Source organism: Lissotriton helveticus, chromosome 6 (genome assembly GCF_964261635.1).
Source record: "Lissotriton helveticus chromosome 6, aLisHel1.1, whole genome shotgun sequence".
NCBI lineage: Eukaryota > Metazoa > Chordata > Amphibia > Caudata > Salamandridae > Lissotriton > Lissotriton helveticus.
This window is the reverse complement of record NC_136067.1, coordinates 1,356,737,505-1,356,759,968: the sequence shown is the minus strand read 5'-3', so window position 1 is coordinate 1,356,759,968 and position 22,464 is coordinate 1,356,737,505. Positions and strand designations below refer to the sequence as shown.

Below are 22,464 nucleotides of genomic sequence, written 5' to 3'. Positions count from 1 at the left end.
CTGCCGGGTGTGTAGCCAGTCATTAATCGGGGCAAGATGTTCCGCCCAATAGTATGCCTCAATGTTGGGTAGGTAAATCCCTCCATTGTATTGGTTTCTCTGCAGTGTCTCCAGTGCTATCCTCAGCTGTTTCCCTAGCCAAAGCAATTTTCTAAGCCCCTCGTTCATCTCTATAAAAACCTGACGTGAAAGGGCAAAGTATTCGTTTTGCAGTGCATAGAAGAACCTTGGCAGAGTGATCATTTTATACATCGCCGCCCGTCCTAACATTGTAAGTGGGAGGGTCTCCCATCTGCTCGCATCCTCTTTAAAATTCAGAAGAACTCGTTGTATGTTTTTTTGGTACGAGACGGAACTATTAGTCGTTATGTAGATTCCTAAATACAAAAACCCTTCAGTCGTCACCCGTAATGCCCCAGGGTTGTACAGGACCGATTTGTGCCAATTAATGGTATATCCAGAGCGCGACCCATATCGGTTCAGTAGGGAGAACAGATGCGGTATCGAGACCTCCGGAGAGGTAACGTATAGCAGGATGTCATCCGCGTAAAGCGATATTTTCTCCTCATATCCTTCAACTTGTTGGGATCCAAACCCCGTTATCTGTCTATCTTGCTGCACTTCGCATGCTACTATTTCAATGGTGAGGGCGAACAGTAGCGGGGACAAGGGACAACCCTGACTGGTCCCCCTCCTTATGGGAAAGTCCTCGCAAAGCACCCCATTGACCTTAACCCTCGCCCGTGGGTCTGTATAGAGAAGCGCGATCCACCTCCGAAACTTCGGGCCAAACCCAAACTTTATCAATACGCTGTCTAAAAAGGGCCAGTGTACCACGTCAAACGCTTTCTCAGCGTCCAGGGAGAGAAAGACATGGGGCTCCTCACGTGCACATACCTCCATCAACCAGTTGTGTGTCCTCCGCAGATTATGTCTAGTCGCCCTGTCTGGCAAGAAACCCGTCTGATCAGATGAATCAGGCCTGTAATTACCTATCTTAGCCGGAGGGCCAGGATTGTCGCTAGTAGCTTTGTCTCCACATTCAACAGTAATATGGGACGGTACGACGCGCATTCCCCCGGCGGCTTGCCCTGCTTATATATAGGTACTATAGTGGCCATACGGAGGTCCGGCGGAAGCATTGCTTCGTCCATTTATGCAAATCAGTCTTGACCCTGTGCCCAATGGGAACAGTCCAGCCCGAACTGCCAGGCCAGGTCCTCCCTGGACTGGAAACCAGCATCCTAGGACCGGTTTCAGGGTTTTACCCCTCTTCAGCCAGGATAGCTTGACTCCAGTGGCATGGAGAGCACGGGACCCACGTCTGGGCATACACTATCCACTTCACCCTAAGTGCGATGGGTATGCCCAGATTTGGGTCCCTTGCTCACTGTGCCACTGAATTAAAGCTAGCCTGGCTGAAGAAGGGTGACATACGACCACAGCGACCGGCAACACTCATGTCGTGATAGACTGAAGACTGGAGACGCATGGTTCCGGAACCCTACTCGAGACCGCTTCCGCTGCTTGGTTTACATTGCTAAATATACATTCTGGATCTTCCCAAACCGCACTGGCACACAAATCCTACTCGAGTCCGCACAAGCGGCTTGCTCCAACTTGAGCTATCGTCACCTTCGAACCCTGCTACCCGGTCTCAGCCTTCCGGTACGTCATCCCGCGTACCTGCACCCAGACCTTTATTTAAATGGTCCCATGCCGGTCATTCTCTATCTTGCCTTCAAAGGCAACCTGGCTATTGACCCAGGCAATTAAGTCATATGTTAACAGGCATGCCTAATAAAATGTCCCGAAGATGATCCCAATATTTTCTTAAGGGATCGAAACGCCGGCGACACCTTGTACACCATATACGCTTCAACTATTTTTTTTTCTGGGGACCACTGTCTTTAGAAAAAAGTTAAATTACCCAAAGGTCCCTGACCTATTACGAATTGGGTCTCCTTGTCCTTTTACAATATACACTTCAAAGGGGGAGCAGGAGCTGGCGGGGCACCAAACCCCTTAATTTTTTCCCATTTTAGGCTGTGAGGAAAGACCTGGACAGGGAGGGCAGGTAGAGGTAGATTAAGGCGCTTGGCTTCACCCAAGATTAAAAGTTACTTAAATCCCAAAATGATGAGTGGAAAACATGAACTACCTTCTAAAAGTGAAACCAAGAGAGCGGCCCCAGCCCAGCTTCCTCCAGGCTCTGACGGTTGCAGGCGGGCCTGTGTGCGTTCCGTGCATCGGGATCAGAGACCCTTTATGGCGCCCGACTGGCACAGAGCAAAAGCCCCTCCTTCCCAAGTGCCGGGCATTTTGGGCGATGCAGTCCTCTACGAGTTTCTCCAAACAGGGGCCTCAGGCTCTAGTTTGTGACACTTAGTAGCTCTCTGTACATTCCACCATTTTCCACCAAGCAGTATTTTATTGCTCTTGAATAAACTTTAACTTTACCGGACCCGACCACCTAGAATTTCCCCTTTTTTGGACCATCGACACACACTATCGCCCAATCCCCTTTTTCAAATCACATGCTTATTTTTGCATATGTCTTTCTGCATATTGAGCTTTATATATCTTAACTCTGTCTGTTAAAACTTGTTGATTCTCACTGGAACATGATGTTCTCTCCATCCAAGCTGGAAATGCAGTGGAACACGTGATTTTTCCTTTTAACAAAGAACATTGAGTCTCTCTTAAAACAGAATGAGGGGCTGTTTCTATAATTCCATAACATATTCTTCACTTCTTGTCTCCAATCCCCCACTCAAAGCTAACTTAATACATTCAGCCAATACTCGGTTAAATGTTTCCACCAAACCATTCTCATGGGGATGATGAACAGCCGTTTTGAGGTGCTTGGTACCTTCTTTTTCACGAAAAAAATGTAAATCCTGCGGAAACGAACTTTTGGCCTATTATCAGAAACCATCACCATGGGCCATCTCTCTCTTTTAAAAATGTCTTCAGAAAAAGCAACCACCTGGGCAGCCCTGACTTCCTTCAGAAAAGCATCTTCGGGCCACCTGGAAAATAGTCCATTAACACAATAGCATATTTACTTCCGAAACCCAGACAATCAAAAGGACCACAATTTTCAACGGCTATTTCTTTCCATTATCATTTTTGAAATGCTATAGGTACGATGGGTTGTTATGACAACATATGACATGTGCCACTAGATATATATGGAGGGCACACAATCACGTACAAATCTTTATATTTCCTTATACATGCCAGGCCACCACAAAGCATTCTGTGCTTTTCTTGTCATTGCTGACATAGCATCATGACCATCATGTAATAAACTCGACCTCTGTTGCAAACTAACAGCACCACTTTCTCGTCAATTTACTTGACCAGTATGTATTTGACAAGAACTACTATTAATTTACCTTTCTTACACCCCCTCCTTATTGTTTTGTATTAATTAAGACTTTTTGATACTCATATTCTCTTTAGATTTCAAAGGATACAGGCGAATCTTGTGATATCCTGCAGGAGGAGGCTTCTGAAATCCTGGATGAAATGGGCCACAGTCTTCGACTTGGAGTTGTTCGACTCTTTGCGCTGAGTTTAAGTAAAATATTTAAAGCACTTTTCCAGAAGGTGTGCGTTAACGAAGAAGGTATTCAGAGGGTAAGTATTCTGCAGTAATGGTTTTTTTTTTTTTTTTTTTTTTTTTTTTTTTTGGTTAAAAACTTTTATTGAGCAATCAGATAAAAAGTACAAAGATGGGCCTACAACCACACGGGCCGGCCGCTAATTCGCAAAGCACGACACATGAGGTAGACAATCCTTTCCGTGGCCAGGATGAAATCATAGAGTAAATATTGCTCCAGACATAGGACAGAACATGATAATTTTCTATATTAAACATTAAAATAACGAACACTAAAACAAGGCGAATGCAGCAATCAAGTCAGCCCGGATGTCAGAGGGGAGGGCCACTAATCAGGAAAACAAAGGTGAATCAATGAGATTCGGTAAGGCCGGGGGAGGGGGGAAGCAGGGAGGACAGGAAAATCCTAAAACAGAATGAAAAATTTCGGGAACGTCAGCCTAGGGAGACAGGGTAATATCGGAGGTGTCAACCAAGGGAGGGGCACAAATTTCTCCACGATATGCATTCCATTGACCCCAAATTTTCGTTCTGCAGTAATGTTGACCTGACTGTTTAAAATAGTATTATACTTTATTTGGAAAGACATGCTTAGGTTGGCTTGCATGTATGTATTTCCTTTTTATTTCATAATGCTTTGAGCGACTGTGTTTAATTGTGCTGTGATTTATTTGAATTAATACGGTTTTCCTCCATTTGTTGCCAATTTTCTAATATCTTGCTGACTTGTCAAAACCTCTGCTTCAAAAAAAATGTTTTGGAAGGCTTGAACTTTGTTCTGTAGGAAACACATTGCAATACATTCTTTGTGCTCGGAGTTTCCCTTATTTTACATTGAGTTTCAATTCAAGAAAAATGTTATTAGTTACTCTTCCGTAGCATAAAAGCACATAATAAAGCAAACGTGTGTAGATGTAAAAATCTCATTAAAGCATTACTTTAGATCAGTACTCTTACAGACTCAAAAAGCCGCTAATCAATGAAAATGTTAATCAAAAGACCATTATACACACAATGATAACATAATCTAGTACATTTCAGAATTTGTAAAATCTGCTAGATAAAAGAAACCATTGCACAGCAAACCTGGGGTTATTCAGTTTTGTAGAAACAGTAAAGCCGGTCTACACTGTCTAAAATTAAAAAACTTTAAAAAGAGGGAGAACACAATTTCTTATTAGTAAATCATAAAAAGAACAGAAAGGGAGAAAGCGGTCAGTAAATAGCAGTTGCCAGGGTAGCCCACTATTTTTTTTTCTCCATTTATTTATTTATTTTGCAAAAATCTGATACATAAAATAAGACCAAATCGAGGAACATAAGCCTTCACAGTGCAATTTCAATACTGATTAAACATTCCAAACTATTACAAAATTCGAGCCTATTGAGATGTACAGGCCAACAAGTGGCGTATCCGTCCTACTGTACTTTGTGTCAGAGCAGAATCATCTATGGGTAAACCACTATCAACTGGCCAGGCCAGTGGCCCACAAAATAGTAACCTACATTACCTTGAAAGGTTGGTACATATGGCAGGTGACCAAGAGGGGAAGGCCCAGAGGGCGAGTCTGTGACCCCAACTTACTTTAACCGCATCCATTCCCCTTACTTCGGCATGTCCAGCTCCTGTCCAGCTATGTAGTTTTGATATAGGCCCCAACAACTCTTGGGATTATTCTGAGGAGGGAGTAAATCGCTGTATAACTCAGATTGCATACTGCAATATAGCATATCTCTGGACCAGCTTGCAGTGATGGGAGCCGGTCCCTGGCCCCAGCGCATCACAACGCCTCATTTTGCTATTAATAATCATATGTCAACTAATCGGCACGCATCTTTACAACTCTGTCTAGAGTGTCCCAAAAGGGACAGCAAAGGATCTGGTAAGTGGGAGACCTATGATGTCACTTAGTGTTTGGAAAATTAAGCTCCAATATCTGGCTATGTCCGAACATATGCAAAACAACAGTTGATGGACAGAATGCAGAACAATGTCATACATTCACCCCAGTACAGAGATCTGGGCCTAAATCCATCCAAAGAACGGTGATGGATTAAACCCAGATCTTTTGACTGGGTGTGAGTGTTTGATTGGTTCGGATGCTCCATCCATCACCACCCCCTTTTGTACTGCTTTTGGCCGCCATAAGTGTGGCAGGGTATGCTCAGACGTGAGTCCCTTGCTCACTTTGCCACTGGATTCAAGCAAGCCGGGCTGAAGACGGCTGTAATGCCAGAAACCGGTCCTCGGAAGCTTGTTTCCGGTCCAGGGAAGGCATGGCTTGGCAGTTCGGGCTGGACTTTTCCCATGAGGCACAGGGTCAGACTGATTTGCATATAGCCATGTCTGAACTGGGGTGGCAGAGTGGGCTAAAGAACGGTGATGGATTAAACCCAGATCTTTTGACTGGGTGTGAGTGTTTGATTGGTTTGGATGCTCCGTCCATCAGCACCCCCTTTTGTACTGCTTTTGGCCGCCATAAGTGTGGCAGGGTATGCTCAGACGTGAGTCCCTTGCTCACGTTGCCACTGGATTCAAGCAAGCCGGGCTGAAGACGGCTGTAATGCCAGAAACCGGTCCTCGGAAGCTTGTTTCCAGGGAAGGCATGGCTTGGCAGTTCGGGCTGGACTGTTCCCATGAGGCACAGGGTCAGACTGATTTGCATATAGCCATGTCTGAACTGGGGTGGCATAGTGGGCTAAAGAACGGTGATGGATTAAACCCAGATCTTTTGACTGGGTGTGAGTGTTTGATTGGTTCGGATGCTCCGTCCATCACCACCCCCCTTTTGTACTATGTCCGAACATAGCCAGGCTATGTCCGGACATAGCCAGGCTACATGCAGAAAGCGATCTGGGAAGACTCCGCACCGCTCACACTCCGCAGTGTCGCTGAGCCCATATCTATGTAACCTCTCTGGGGTGTAGTAAATCCTATTGAGGTACTTAAAGTGAGTGAGGCTTGGTCGGCCATTCAAGGAGACATGTTGCGTCACTTCACAATAATACCGCCACGTGGCGTCATCAAGAGCCACACCTAGGTCGCTTTGCCATTCCAGTCTGCCTTTGGTGAAAAAATGTCTGCGATAGTCCTGTGCCATGCTGTAAATACTGGAGACTATCTTGGCGGGGGATTCCGAGCGTAGCAGGAGAGAGAAGGGGGCAACTATGGGTGGCTCCAGCATATCATCCTCAAGCAACTCTCAGAGTGAATGTTTCACCCTCTATAAGTGAAACCTCGCAAGGGGAGTGATATCATGTCCCACAGCTTCCATCTCAGCCCACCCTTGCGCCCTTTCCTCCGAGAATAGGTCCCCGATCTTAGTGATATTAAGAGTCGCCGAGGCTAGAACCACCACACGCTCAGTGCAAATTGGTAACCAGTGGCACCATTCTGTCGGTGTCAGTGGCGAATACAGCATAATAATACCGGCCTGCCTCCTCAACAAGTTCTGCCAGGCATGTAATGTAGTGTTAAGAGAATCTTGAATGCCTGCCCGCCCGCCGAGCTGGTGCCTGAAACAGCCGTGCTGCAAGGGGAGTAGGTGCCGCAGCAACTTTCTTAATTTGCAGATGGGGAAGGTCAGGTCCCTGATGTGCCCAGAAGAAAGCATGAGAACTCTGCACCACCCGACAGTAAAGCTCGAGATCCTGAGCGCCCAGCCCCCCAAGGAATAAGGGAGTGTGAGTATATCCCATCAGATGCGGGGCTGTTACCAACCCAAGCCAGCCTCACCACTAGCAATCTAACCGATTTAAAGAAGTGAGTTAAAAGCACCCTTGGTACGTTAAAAAAAAAGCGGTAACGCTACCATTTTCATCAGCGTAATGCGGCCCAGTAGCGACAATGGCAGACGGGTCCAGCGGTCCACATCCTCTTCTAATTTAGCCATTGCTTTACTGTAGTTGTTGCGGAATACAGTCTCAGATTTGTGTGGACTTGAACTCCCAAATAGCACACTGAATCTGTAGACCAGCACAAAGAAAAATCCATTTCGACAGGCTCCGTGGCCAGAGTCCAGGGAAAAATAGTAGACTTAGACCAATTTATTTTAAGGCTGGAAATCTCACCATAACACACCACCTCCCTTAGCACTGGTGACAATTATAGCAGGGTGTTGTCTGCATAGGCAGATACTATTAAGTTATAACCAGAGAAGCAAATTCCTCTATGTCCTTGATACTCCCTTAGTGCACATGGTAGGGGCTCCGCCACCAGGGCATACACTTCGGACAGGTTCCCCTAGTGATCGCGAACTGGGAGGTTGCCAGATCCCCCACATGCACCCTGGCAGTAGGGGATTTGTATAGAGTCACCACTAGTTGTAAAAAGACGTTACCGACCCCCATTCGCCTCAACACTTGCATCAGGAAGGCACACTCTACCGAGTCGAAAGCCATTTCGACATCGAGAAAGACCCCAGTAGCTTTAACCTCTGGTTTAATATGCTGCATTGCGCCAAACATAGTGCGGAGGTTGAATGTTCAGTTGCACCCCGGCACAAAGCCTGCCTGTTCAGTTCTAACCAGCGTCGGCTAGTTGGTTTGCCAATATTGTAGCGAATATAATGGTATCTACATTAAGTAGAGATAACAGCCTGTACGATGCGCATTCATTAGGGGCTTGTCTGGCTTCAATATCGCAATGATCAAAGCTTCCCGTATAGAGGAGGGGGGGCATCTTACCCCGTTCGCCCATTTCAGAAAACAGGGTGATTAGCTGAAGAACCAGGAGCTCGCTGAACTCTTTATAAAATGCGACTGTGAGGCCATCCTGCTCCGAAGAGCTACCAGAACACATACTTTTTCATGCAGTAAGTATCTCCCAGTGTTCCAAAGGCCTCATTAGGTGTTCTCTGTGTACGTCTGCCAACCACAGCAATTTAATATGTTCTAGGTATGCTAAAGAGGCGGCATCATCTGTCGGTGCCCTTGATCGATACAGGTCAGAGTAGCATTGACTAAATCTGTCCGCTAATCGCAGCGGGGTCTCGGAGCATCTCTCCTGTCTCTGCACGCAATTCCGAGATAATAGCCGACTCCCTTCTATCTCGTAGCATGGCTGCTAAAGTAGCCCCTGGTCATTCCCTTTCTCCATAAGTTTTGGCAATTGCATACTTCCCCGTATGTTTTATCTCACTGTTAGCAGTATTGTGATAGTCCTTCAAGGTTTTTTGTGTTTCTCTGTGACTTGGTCATCACCTCCATCCATGGCATTCCGCTCAAGCTCAGCCAGCGGTCTCTTGAGAAAATCCAGCCGCCCTCTCAAGGAGCGGAGTACTCCTGAATGCTTCAATATGGCAACCTCCTTATATAGACTTTGAAGGCCTCCCATACCATGGCAAACAGGCTAACCAAGCCAATGTTTATGCTAAAGTAAGTTTCAATCGCTTCGGACAGTTCAGCCCTGAAAACCTAGTCCCGCAGCGAATATGGCGGAACCCACCACATGAATGGGGCAGGTCTCCTCAGGGGGCTCTCTAGATCTAAATGGATAGGCGAGTGATCCGAATAGGAGCGAGGGTGTATCGCACAATCCCGTATCTGAGATAATAAAGAAGCAGAAATTAACTAATAGTCAATTCTAGTGTAGAGGTCTTGTGGGGCAGAGTAGTGAGTGAAGTCCCCCGCCTGGGAAGCGCTCGCACCGGACGTCTACCATGTCTAACTGGGTAATTGCATCTACGATAGCCTTGGCAGCTGGGCGTGGAACGGGCCCCCCAGAGCGGTCCAGTGCTGGGTCCAGGACACTGTTAAAGTCCCCCCCCCATACCTTCGGGGGCAACCCTGCAAGCGCACTAGAAGGTCACGATAAATAGTAATTATAGAGCATACACTGCGGCTGCAAATGACAGAACATTAAGAACAAACCCTTCGCAAGGCCCTCCACCAACCACTAAGAAACAACAAATAACTGTGGGTCTAATGATACGTTCAGAACATGCTATGTATAGCTGGCTATGTGTCTGCTGCTACTGTTTAAGTAGAGGACAGACTGGACAATCAACCACTGTGAAAAATGTCCATCAGTTACTCATTTTCGGGCTCCCAGTACATCATTTGGTCTACTCCACAGTAGTATGACCACCACTCTATCCCCATAGATATATATCGGAGAAGTATAGTGGTGGATGAATGTCTGGTAGGTTTTTTTATAAATATTTGTGAGTAACGGAAAGCAGTGCATAAAAAATAAGTGCGAAGGGGAAAATATAAGTATAAGATTAGATAGTGCATACAAACATTACTTTATTCTAAGGTCATGCACCTCCAATGTTAAAAACAACAATAGTGCAAAAAAGTCAGATGATTCAAACAAATAACTTCTGACTGGGCTATCTGGTCGACATGTTTCTGCGGGTAAAGGTCATAAATTGAACCAACCGCTTCCTCAGGACCCATAAACTTAATTGCTACTGCATAACGTGATAATGTGTGAAAACAACAGGACATTTGTGAACAGAAAAAAGTGTCACCTGTACACTTCCATTTTCCTCCTATGAAAGTCCGGTTGAAATAAAGCCAGCATGTCAACATGTAATGAAATATAAACAATAATAACACCTTCATTAGTAAGGGCTATACAAGCGATATTGCTATCATCATATCAACACTGTATCTGGGTCAAATGACCCTAGTATGAATCACATTGTATCTAGAATCAATGCCTCACCTTAATTTGTAAGGGGAATTGCCTCACCTCACCTGGCAAACAGCTCAGGAAAATGAAGCCCCGCTCTAAAAATGCAGAAAATGTATACAAAGATCAATATTAAAAAACCTGTGTCGGGTCAAGGCAGAAACAAACCAGTGGGATGCTCGGTAGGCAAGCCACTGGGGGTCAATTGTCTTATCATTCCAAAGATTAGTTCCAAACTAATGGGCCACATGGTTAATTACAATAGTGTCAGGCATCAGATGTTAAGAATAGCCAGTAATTACATCTTGCTATTATTCCTAGATGTCTGCCCTTTGCCTGTTGAGCCAGTTTGACAGATAGATAAAGCGCATCCATGTCTAGCTTGTGGGCATTCAGGTCTGCCGTCTGCGGCCAGGAGATAGAAAAATATGCTTTTCTGGACGCGCGCTGTGACCCGACACAGGTTTTTTAATATTGATCTTTGTATACATTTTCTGCATTTTTAGAGCGGGGCTTCATTTTCCTGAGCTAGATACAATGTGATTCATACTAGGGTCATTTGACCCAGATACAGTGTTGATATGATGATAGCAATATCGCTTGTATAGCCCTTACTAATGAAGGTGTTATTATTGTTTATATTTCATTACATGTTGACATGCTGGCTTTATTTCAACCGGACTTTCATAGGAGGAAAATGGAAGTGTACAGGTGACACTTTTTTCTGTTCACAAATGTCCTGTTGTTTTCACACATTATCACGTTATGCAGTAGCAATTAAGTTTATGGGTCCTGAGGAAGCGGTTGGTTCAATTTATGACCTTTACCCGCAGAAACATGTCGACCAGATAGCCCAGTCAGAAGTTATTTGTTTGAATCATCTGACTTTTTTGCACTATTGTTGTTTTTAACATTGGAGGTGCATGACCTTAGAATAAAGTAATGTTTGTATGCACTATCTAATCTTATACTTATATTTTCCCCTTCGCACTTATTTTTTATGCACTGCTTTCCGTTACTCACAAATATTTATAAAAAAACCTACCAGACATTCATCCACCACTATACTTCTCCGATATATATCTATGGGGATAGAGTGGTGGTCATACTACTGTGGAGTAGACCAAATGATGTACTGGGAGCCCGAAAATGAGTAACTGATGGACATTTTTCACAGTGGTTGATTGTCCAGTCTGTCCTCTACTTAAACAGTAGCAGCAGACACATAGCCAGCTATACATAGCATGTTCTGAACGTATCATTAGACCCACAGTTATTTGTTGTTTCTTAGTACTTGTTTTTGGGGGTTATAACTGTGCCCGGGTCTTTAAATACTTCCCTTTGAACCCTTAAATAATTGTTTGTTGATTGTAGTTCCAGAGCAGCTGAGGCTGCGGGTTCATGTTTTTAGGTGATAAATCAATATATCACTGCCCACCTCCAATGTGAGGTTGAGGCGACTTAGTCTTTGTTGACTATCTGTGTCACGGTATAGGCGGAACACTTTTGTTCTTATCCCTCCATTTTGTCGAGAACAATGGCATCCATTTTGGGCCTAGCGTTCGATGAAGCGGAAATACAGTCGATATTAGACGACAACCCTAGCATGCTGGATAATATATCCAAACCTCAGGATGCTAGTCAGGATGGCTGGCCTAAGATTTTGTCTCTGAAGAAAAGTCATTCCCGCATATGTATTCATGGTATCACCATGGCGGAGTATCTCAGAGGGAACGGAGCACCAACGGGCCTTATTGTTGTAAATTCACCGAGGCTTTTTCTAGATGATCCTGACTTCCTTAGAGACTGGTACCTCATTGCGTGGAAATGCACGAGGGACTGGCTGGTCCTAATAATCAAGACTGCAAAAAAAGCTGCAGATAAAATAATGATCGAGATCCAACTGCTCGAAGGCCAAATCAAAACAACCATAACTGGGAAACTTTTCACCAAACAACTGGATGAAAACAATAAATCTAATAAGGATTTCAAAGACAACATCTTATTTTCCAAATTAGAGAAATGCAAGAAGGATCTAGAGAAGTTCTCTAAGGAGAAAGTTTATCCTTATACCAGTGCCAACTACGTTCCGACACCATTCAATCGTAATGGGAGAACAGGAGGCTCCACATATGGGACATCTTCATCTGACAATTCAACTGATTCTGACTCTTCCAATCAAAGCAACTCAGCAACTAAACCAAGAGGGAGAGGTCAGTGGAAACAAAGAGGGGGACAGAATTACAATCAGGGCCAGTTTAACCCCTGGTGGCCACCTAATCCTTGGATGCAAGGGCCCCCTCAGGTCCCGCAACAGATGGGACCGTTTGGACCCGTACCATACTATCCAGGCCAGAACATGCCTTTTTTAGGGTTTGGCCGGGGGAGGTCCCGCGGAAGACGCCGGACAGCACAAGGACAAGGACAAGGTCAGGTCCAATGGAATGTCCCTCAACAAGCAATGGGACTCCGGAGCGGCAAGCAGGTCCCCCAGGAACAAGCGGGTCAGAGCACGGGACCAGCCTCGTAGTGAATCTCAGCTCGCGCAACCTAACCCCACTAGAAGAGAAAGTACTGAATCGAGGACTTGGCTTTGTGGGTACTAATGCAGGAGACCCCTTTGTGACTCAAATTGAGATGTCTAAATTTTTCCGTAAGGTTAGACTACATTTCTTTTTTTCCTCTAAGGCTGAAGAAACAGAGATTGTCCCTGTAAATACGGGACTTAAAAATCCATCAACCTTTAGCCCTCAAACAGCAATGGTTCCAGCTAAAGTAGTCACCTTTGAGGAAGCCGTACAGCATGATGTACAAGAACTCTTCAAACAGCCGCACAGTCCATTTATGAACATCTCTAAATTGGAACAGCACGCCCTTAAAGACCTGGCTAATGATCGCTCAATCACGATTAAATCAGCCGATAAGGGTGGGGCCACAGTCCTCCTGGACACAACCACCTATAGGGAGGAGTGTCTACGCCAATTGGGAGACACAAGTTCATACCAGCTATTGACTGAAGACCCCACACAAAGACTTAAGACAACCATTGGGCACATTGTTGAAGAGGCGCTGGCAGAAGGCTGGATAACAACCAAAGAAGCGGCCTACTTGACGACTCAACATCCGGTTAAACCGTACTTTTATATCCTGCCTAAGATACATAAGGCTAGGAGACCACCACCTGGAAGGCCTATCATTTCAGGGATTGGGTCCATATTAGAACCCCTGTCTACCTTTGTGGACGTATTTCTGAGGCCCATGGTGAAGTTGATGCCCACCTACCTCCAAGATACTAAGGACCTACTCAGACTGCTACCAGACCTCGAATTCAACAACTTGACAGACCACCTGGTATCCTTTGACGTCGAGTCACTCTATACCTCTATCCCTCAGAATGAAACACTTGAGGCGATAGAGATGCTACTGGGTGAACAAACGTGGGACTCAATGACACCCATCTCCCTGATTATGGATCTGGCTACAATAGCCATGAAGGAGAACTTTTTTGAATTTGAGGGCCAGTGCTACTTACAGACGTCCGGGACAAGTATGGGCAGCGTTTTTGCTCCGTCCTTGGCGAATCTCTATATGCACAAGTTCGAACAAGACTGTGTCTTGAACAATGACAACCCTTTTTCAACATCAATATGTTCGTGGAAGAGATATATTGACGACATCTTGGTGATTTGGCGAGGAGATGAGTCCTCACTCCACACGTTCCACAGGTGGTTGAATGACCAGAACAGATATCTACGCTTCACATTGGAAAGCAGCCAACAATCATTGGCGTTTTTAGACCTTTTGATCACTGCAACACCACAGGGTTTGAAATCGGAATTATATAGAAAGCCGATGGCTCGCAATTCCTTACTGCAATATACCAGTTGCCATCCGAAATCGCTACGCGATAATCTACCTTACGGACAGTTTCTGCGAGTACAGCGGAACTGTACAACTAAAGAGGATTCCATAAAACATTCAGCTGACCTGGCGCTGAAGCTGACTGCACGTAGTTACCCTAAGAGACTGATCAAACGCTCGATGAAGAGAGCGGCTAATAATAACAGGGAAGCTCTACTGGAACCACCGGTTCCCAAGGTCAAGAACGAAAGGATGACTTTCGTAAATACTTTCAGTACAAGATCTAATGCAATCCAACGGATAGTACAAAAGCATTGGAGGATCTTGAACACTGGTAAAGACTCGTTACCTCAACCACTATTTGCTTTTAAAAGAGCAGCTAGTTTAAGGGACAAGCTGGTACACACCAGACCTCCACCTAAAGAAATCCACCAAGTTGGGACAATTTGGGATCTGCCGCCTGTGACAGGACATCACCCGTGTGGCAACTGTGCTGCGTGCCCACAGACAAGACACTCCTCCACGATCGACATAGGAACGAACCGTGAGTGGGAACAAAAGCGGTTCACAAACTGCAATAGCAGCAATCTCATCTACCTTATCACTTGTCCTTGCTCACTGAGATATGTCGGCATGACTACTCGGAAGATCAGAACAAGGATCTCTGAACATAAGAGTACGATAAGATGCAAAAAACAATCGACCAGACTGACAAATCATTTCATCCAAGTGGGGCACAAGCCTACGGACTTTGAATGGACCGTTCTGGAACAACCCAATATTCCCATGCATATTACAGATATATCAAGATACTTGTTCAAGATCGAGCAGAAATGGGTGTATAAGCTCAACTGCGACAAAGGCGGGCTTAATGAAGACATCCCATGGATGACACTGTAGTAATGCTCCCCTATTATTACCACATGAATACTGGTTTGACTGTGAAGGCATTTGACTGACTGGCCTCCTGCTGGAATCCTGAGGTTTAAGTAATAAGCCATGAATCTACATTATCTGCGCACCGACTCCTTCCCACTGGGACAGTGTCATGCAGTTTCTGACTCCTGAGGGTGCTCGTTGTGAGACTTAGGACACTACAGTCTTCCGCTAAGGAAGTACTGATGACATTCCTTCCATTTATGATTAGCATCATCTTGAGCGCTTAGATATTTGATACGCGCTGCTAAACCATTTGAATTTATATTTTATACACTGACCCGCGTATTTGCGGTGGTCCCGAACTACATTTCCCGACTGTTTGTAGTTCTATAATTACATTGCACTTGGTAGTCTTGCAATAAACTACTTTCCCCCGCTGTTCGTGCGGTTGTCAACTGCTGCGCGCCAGAGGCTTTGAGACTACATCTTCCAGCAACATTTATAGTTCTGGTATGGTTTTGGGCAGTTTCAGTATCCCTTTGAGCACTTATACATTCCACACGCGCTAAAATGTTAATACACTGACTCTTGTATTCGCGGTGGTCCTGAACTACATTTACCATCCTTTTGTAGTTCTATAATCACAACATGAGTGGTTGTCGTACATAAACTACATTCCCCATGTGCGTGTGTAGTTTCTGCTGCGCGCCAGAGCACGCATGCGTGAGGCGTAATGACTACATCTCCCATCTACTCGGGTAGTTTCTGGTGCCGTCCACGTGACACTCGTCACCGGCCCAGAACCAATAAGGCAATGTTCGCTCCCCCCCCGTCGGCACCTCCCCAAACAGCTCGGCTGACTGTTTGAAGTACCGACGGAGAGGTGAGGGCGCAGGAGGGGCTATGTTTTAACTCATTAGTGGTATGGACTAGACGCTTTTTATTGAATCCGAGCGCGTCTGTATGTTACACTTAGGCTCAGATTGTGACGAGCGGTTTTATACCAAGCGCGCTGAGATCCAGCGCCTGAACGCGTCCTGTGATTCACAGCGCGCGTCCAGAAAAGCATATTTTTCTATCTCCTGGCCGCAGACGGCAGACCTGAATGCCCACAAGCTAGACATGGATGCGCTTTATCTATCTGTCAAACTGGCTCAACAGGCAAAGGGCAGACATCTAGGAATAATAGCAAGATGTAATTACTGGCTATTCTTAACATCTGATGCCTGACACTATTGTAATTAACCATGTGGCCCATTAGTTTGGAACTAATCTTTGGAATGATAAGACAATTGACCCCCAGTGGCTTGCCTACCGAGCATCCCACTGGTTTGTTTCTGCCTTGACCCGACACAGGTTTTTTAATATTGATCTTTGTATACATTTTCTGCATTTTTAGAGCGGGGCTTCATTTTCCTGAGCTGTTTGCCAGGTGAGGTGAGGCAATTCCCCTTACAAATTAAGGTGAGGCATTGATTCTAGATACAATGTGATTCATACTAGGGTCATTTGACCCAGATACAGTGTTGATATGATGATAGCAATATCGCTTGTATAGCCCTTACTAATGAAGGTGTTATTATTGTTTATATTTCATTACATGTTGACATGCTGGCTTTATTTCAACCGGACTTTCATAGGAGGAAAATGGAAGTGTACAGGTGACACTTTTTTCTGTTCACAAATGTCCTGTTGTTTTCACACATTATCACGTTATGCAGTAGCAATTAAGTTTATGGGTCCTGAGGAAGCGGTTGGTTCAATTTATGACCTTTACCCGCAGAAACATGTCGACCAGATAGCCCAGTCAGAAGTTATTTGTTTGAATCATCTGACTTTTTTGCACTATTGTTGTTTTTAACATTGGAGGTGCATGACCTTAGAATAAAGTAATGTTTGTATGCACTATCTAATTTTATACTTATATTTTCCCCTTCGCACTTATTTTTTATGCACTGCTTTCCGTTACTCACAAATATTTATAAAAAAACCTACCAGACATTCATCCACCACTATACTTCTCCGATATATATCTATGGGGATAGAGTGGTGGTCATACTACTGTGGAGTAGACCAAATGATGTACTGGGAGCCCGAAAATGAGTAACTGATGGACATTTTTCACAGTGGTTGATTGTCCAGTCTGTCCTCTACTTAAACAGTAGCAGCAGACACATAGCCAGCTATACATAGCATGTTCTGAACGTATCATTAGACCCACAGTTATTTGTTGTTTCTTAGTACTTGTTTTTGGGGGTTATAACTGTGCCCGGGTCTTTAAATACTTCCCTTTGAACCCTTAAATAATTGTTTGTTGATTGTACCTCCACCAACCACGCCATGCCTTCCCCAACTAGGCATAGTCAAGAACCTCCCACTTCCCACCAACGTAGAAAGTTTAAGGCAAGATGGCATGTTGCGTGTAACACTCAGGGGTGGATGTTGCCTCTACTCCCCAGAGTACTATATAAAGTTAGCAATAAAATAATGCCATCAAGACATATTATATGCATTCAACAAATGACAGAATTTGAATCTTTGCTGTGGCATAGGTAAGCCAGGTGCCATTCTCCCAGAACCCGGCGTGGGTGCCACAACAGACTATACAGGTTATACCACTTTAAAACATCACATTGTATATCAATAGCATGCTTCCATATAACTCGGCCATGCCTCCCAGGTCTGCCAAGAGTCCGTGCCCCCCCCAGAGCCCACAGCACAAAGAGGACCCAGACCCTGCAACCACCCACACCATCAGTTCTATGCAGAAGTGGCAGCAATTCTCCTTGCTAGTCCTGTTCGTTCAGATCAACTCCAGCCGCCTGATCAAGTTTCTCCGAGACTCGATTCCGCCCTTCAGCTTTAGAGTAGTCTTTGAGGGCTTTTTGCAGGGACTTGAGGTCTAGGAAGATCCTCGCCTTACCGTTCATTATGACCCTTAACCAAGCTGGATATAACATTGAATAGTCCAGTTCCTGCTTGCGCAGCCGATGCTTTAGAGGGGCAAACTGGCGCCTAGCCGCCTGTACCTTCATGGGGAAATCCGGGAACAGAGAGATCGAGGATCCCTCATAATGCTGGTCCCCCATCTCCCTGGCCCGCCGCAGTGCTGCATCTCTGTCCCTGTTTGGCAATAACAGGGTGTGGTGGGGTGCCTGGGGAGGCCTAGGACCAAGGGTGGGGAGGGCCTGCTCAACCACGTACATGGCGGAGAACATGTTGCAGCCCAGGATCATGATCAGGAGCCCCTCGATGAATTTCTCCATTTTGCCCATTGTTGTAGATTCTGGGAGGCCTGTAATGCGAATGTTAAATCTCCTTGAACTGGCCTCTAAATCCTCCGCCCTGTCCTTCAGTACCATGAGAGTTTTCACCAGCTGCTTCTGGGTGGAGTCAGCTTCGGTCTGAGCCTCTTCAACCTCCAACACACGTTGCTCAGCCATGTCTAAATGCTCGGCATGCTTGTCAAGGCTCTCTGACATTCTGTCCATATGGTAGGCTAAGGTGTCTTTTTCAGCATGTATAGTGGACAAGCTTTACTGCATTGTGGACAGTATTTGCTTAATATCTCCAGCCGTTTCCTTGATTGTGTCCGGCTGTCTTTCGGGAGACATTGTCTCCCCATCTCCCTGTGTCTCGACTTTCACTGCTCAAACTGCAGCTTAAATTGCGATTTATCCACTTTGCCTATTCTGAATCAGGGAGACTTCCAATCACTTCAGCACAAGGGCGCACCACGGCACCCACACGACTAGTAATATCAGGGATTACTGGTTTCTCCGTGTTGGATCTGCCCAGAGTTAGGCCGCAGCTAATGAGTCCGGGTCAGCGGTACAGCAACGCAACGGTCTCTGGGCGCTAGGCAGCGCAGACGTCCACACCACTGGACCTTTCAAGCGTTCCGGAATCAATCCAATAATCACTGCCATGTCGCAAGGGCTCCGAACACAGCCTCGCACTGCTAGTAGACCATGAAGGAGCTTCACTCACCTCCTCCGCTCAGCTGGATCAGGGCTCCTCAGCAGCTGGATCAGGGCTCCTCAGCTGTCCTAGAGTCAGGATCCTGGAGGGGACACTCCCCCACGGAGCAATCGCAGCTCGCAGTGTCCGCCCAGCATCACTCAGGTATCTCCCAAACCACGATCAGAACCTCATCCCCAAGCAGCCCGGTCACCCGGTACCTCCTAGATCAGGGGCGAAAGGTCCAATCAGCAGTAGAGGGCACGCAAACCGTCACAATGCAGCACTGTTGGCTCGCTCATCGACCAAGCAGGCCCTGGAGTCCAGCGGCACACCTCCGGAGCCGCAGCCACAGGCTAGGCGTTTCCGCACCGCAGCGGCCCAGTGAGATAGACATCCGTCAGCTCGGGATTCATGACTTCTTTCGAGCCCTCCTCTGGGGTTAGAGCAGCAGACTGGGCAAGCTCTCAGCAGGCCGGGGTCAACCACTCAAGGCCACCCACCATCATCCCAACCAGGCCCTGCCGTTGGGCTGCGATAGGCCTTACTCGTCCCAACGCTGCACTTTTCCCCAACCACTCCAAACAGGTCAGCGCAGACACCAATCGATAGTGCGACGCGTCCGCACCACCTAATGGGAATTGGGCAACTTAGTGGTAGCTAGGATGGTAGGATAATTGAGGAATATTTATGATGGCTAGCCCACCATTAATGGTAGCATATTAAAACGAAATCTGGTTAACACAAACTGATGCTGTATGTTCTTAACTATAGACAGATAGAATTGCGGGCCCTCCTGATTAGAAACCAGCTTATGATGGTTTAACTGTCTCCTGCTTCCATCTGTTTTTCTGAGCCTTCGACAGGCAAAGATGTTTAAGCTTGCCCTTGTCACTCTTGCAGCAGGTTTCTGGTACCTTAAAATGGTCTAAGAGACCAACAAGATTTTACATAGCCCAACCAAGGAATCTCTCTGGCATAGTCTAAAATCGTAGAATCCCTTAGAATCAGTTTGTTTAAGACTGTTGTCTTCTCTTAACCAGATGGAGTGCCAAAGTGAAAGCGGGTCCATCCTAATCTTATCTGTAATGTATGGGACACCTACTTCAGTGTAGCAAATATGGTTAGAACAACTTGGGGAAACACTAATAGGTTCTTCATAAATGTGATTTCCACCAGTTGAATACTTTGCATTTTCTTCATGCCCCAAACCCCTGCTCCGTAGGTTGCCACCACCACAGATTTACTGACCTAGATTGTTAATAGTTCCCTAACTGGTTTAGCACCCAGTTGTTTTGCGAAACAATACACTTTGTTGATGGACTTCTCCATCATCGCTCCCTCATGTACCAACTTAGCCTTCCATTATAGTCACTATCAAATAAAACCCCTAAGTAGGAAAATGATGAGGCTTTAGCTCATTTGGACCTATTGACAAAAAAAGCAGTTTTTTTCCCCTCGATTAGGCCCCACAGGTCATAATATAGGTCTGAACACTGAATCGTCAGCATAAAGTAGAATGGGAAGAGCGTGCAAACCAATATAGGCCGTATCACTTGCCCACATCTTTAAAAATAGGGGTGCTAATATGCACCCCTACCTAACCTCCTTTTAATATTAAATTGTCCATGCTTTCACTGTCTCTGCCAGATCGTACACTGGCATTGGAGTCACTATTGAGATGTCTAATGAACGCAGTAATACAATCCTCTACTCCAAACTCCTCCATGATTGACCACAGTTTCGAATTTGAAACGCAGTCAAAAGCTGCAAAGAGTTCCAAAAATGAAAGACAAATTACACCATTTTTCGCCACTGTATACTTTCCAATCAATAGACTCAAATGCAAGCATTGATCAGCCATGGCAGACCCTTTTTAAATCCATATTAGGGGATCTGACAGTACATTATTTGCAGAGTCCAAAAGTGAAATGGGCCCATAGGTTTTTTGGGAAGGCTTAATCACCTTTGTTGTTTGAAATCTTTTTATTGAAAATTGTTCTGCATTACAAAATAGTGGATCAGGCATATGACTGTGGAAGCATAAGAACATCCATCCCATTGTGAACAAGGAAGTAGCAGAGAATGAGCCATAATAGTAAGAGAAAGAAGTGCGTGCAGTGATGTAATCTCATTTACAAAATTTTTACAGCAGGATGGATAGGCCAGTTGGTAGCTTTTGCATGAAACTGCACATAGTACAATATGATATAACTAAAATGGTAAAAACTACACACAAAACAAAAGGTCGGAACAGCAGTATGTATAAAGGCTTAACAAAGGGAGTGTTTGGAGAGTGGAGAGTCGTGTTTAAACTCAATCTTATCCCAGAGCTCCAGAACTGTCCTGGTAAGGGTTGCGATGTAGGCACTCTACAATGGGTGTACAAGCGATGGCCCGATCCATATGGAACCAGTGTCTTTTGCTTTCCCTTGCCATCCATTCAGATATAAAACTGAGATGGGATTCCCAATAGTATTCCAAAAGATTGGGACAAGCAAGTCCCCCCGGCCCCTAGGGAGCATTAGAACAGAGTTTTAGAATTTAGGTTGTTTCCCTCCCCAAATAAAAGCTTGAATGTCTTGCTGTAGATTGCTGATGTCCTCCTGTGGAATGGGGGTTGGTAGCGCTTGAAATAGATGAATACTTTTGGGGAGGATAGGCATCTTGACAGCATTAAGACGTCCCAGCCAGGATATATGTAAGGTCTGTCAGCGATGAAGGGCAACTGAGTTTTACGGTAGGATGTCCAGTTGTTTTTTGGCCAAAGTTACAAGGTGGGAGTCTGGTTAAACTTAGGTAGCAAATGTTGTGCGAGGCCCATTGAAAGGGTACGAGAGTCTGCAAGGCGGGGAGATCAGATTTGGGAAACTTGATATTTAAGGCTTGTGACTTGTAGAGCCAGAAACCTGTTCAAAAGCAATTAGAGCCTGTACTACTGCTGGAAGAGATGTGTCTAGCCATGTAAGCAATAGGTCATTTGAAAGCATATTCATTTTGTGAGGTTGACCACCAAACAAGATGCTGGTAATGGATTCAGTCTGTCGAAGAGCAATAGCTAGCAGTTTCACCACTAAAGTAAATAGCAGGAGCGGCAGTGGGCACCCCTGTCTAGTGCCTTGCCTTAAATGGATCGGCTGTGTGCGTTGTCCATTTACCTGAATAGTAGTAGCCAGGAGTTGTATCGAAAGCGATAATGTGGGATCTCCTGAACGGCCCAAGGCCTATTTTCCCAAGCACTGCTCTGTGAAATAACCACCTAGCCCTATCGCAAGCCTTCTCCGCATCAAGCGAGAGGAGGCTAGCAGGAATGCTAAGGCAATGGATCTTCTCGAAAAGGTGCTCAGCTCACCGGATGTTATCTGCCCCCTGTCGGTTACAAATGAAGCCAACCTGGTCAGTGTCAATTAGGCCAGAAAGATAGGGTTCCAGGCGGTTTACCAAGATATTGGTGGACAGCTTAGCATCTGTGTTTAATAGTGCAATAGGGTGATGG

General features: G+C 45.5%; 1 protein-coding gene across 3 annotated transcripts in view; it reads left to right on the top strand.

Moving 5' to 3' along the window:
- Positions 1 to 22,464, top strand: part of GNPAT (glyceronephosphate O-acyltransferase) — a 555,169-nt gene that overhangs the window by 171,866 nt on the left and 360,839 nt on the right. For all 3 annotated transcript variants that reach the window (XM_078649084.1, XM_078649086.1, XM_078649085.1), the window contains exon 3: positions 3,469 to 3,645. In XM_078649084.1, the coding sequence (XP_078505210.1) occupies positions 3,469 to 3,645 (177 nt within the window). The remainder of the gene's footprint in view (positions 1 to 3,468; positions 3,646 to 22,464) is intronic.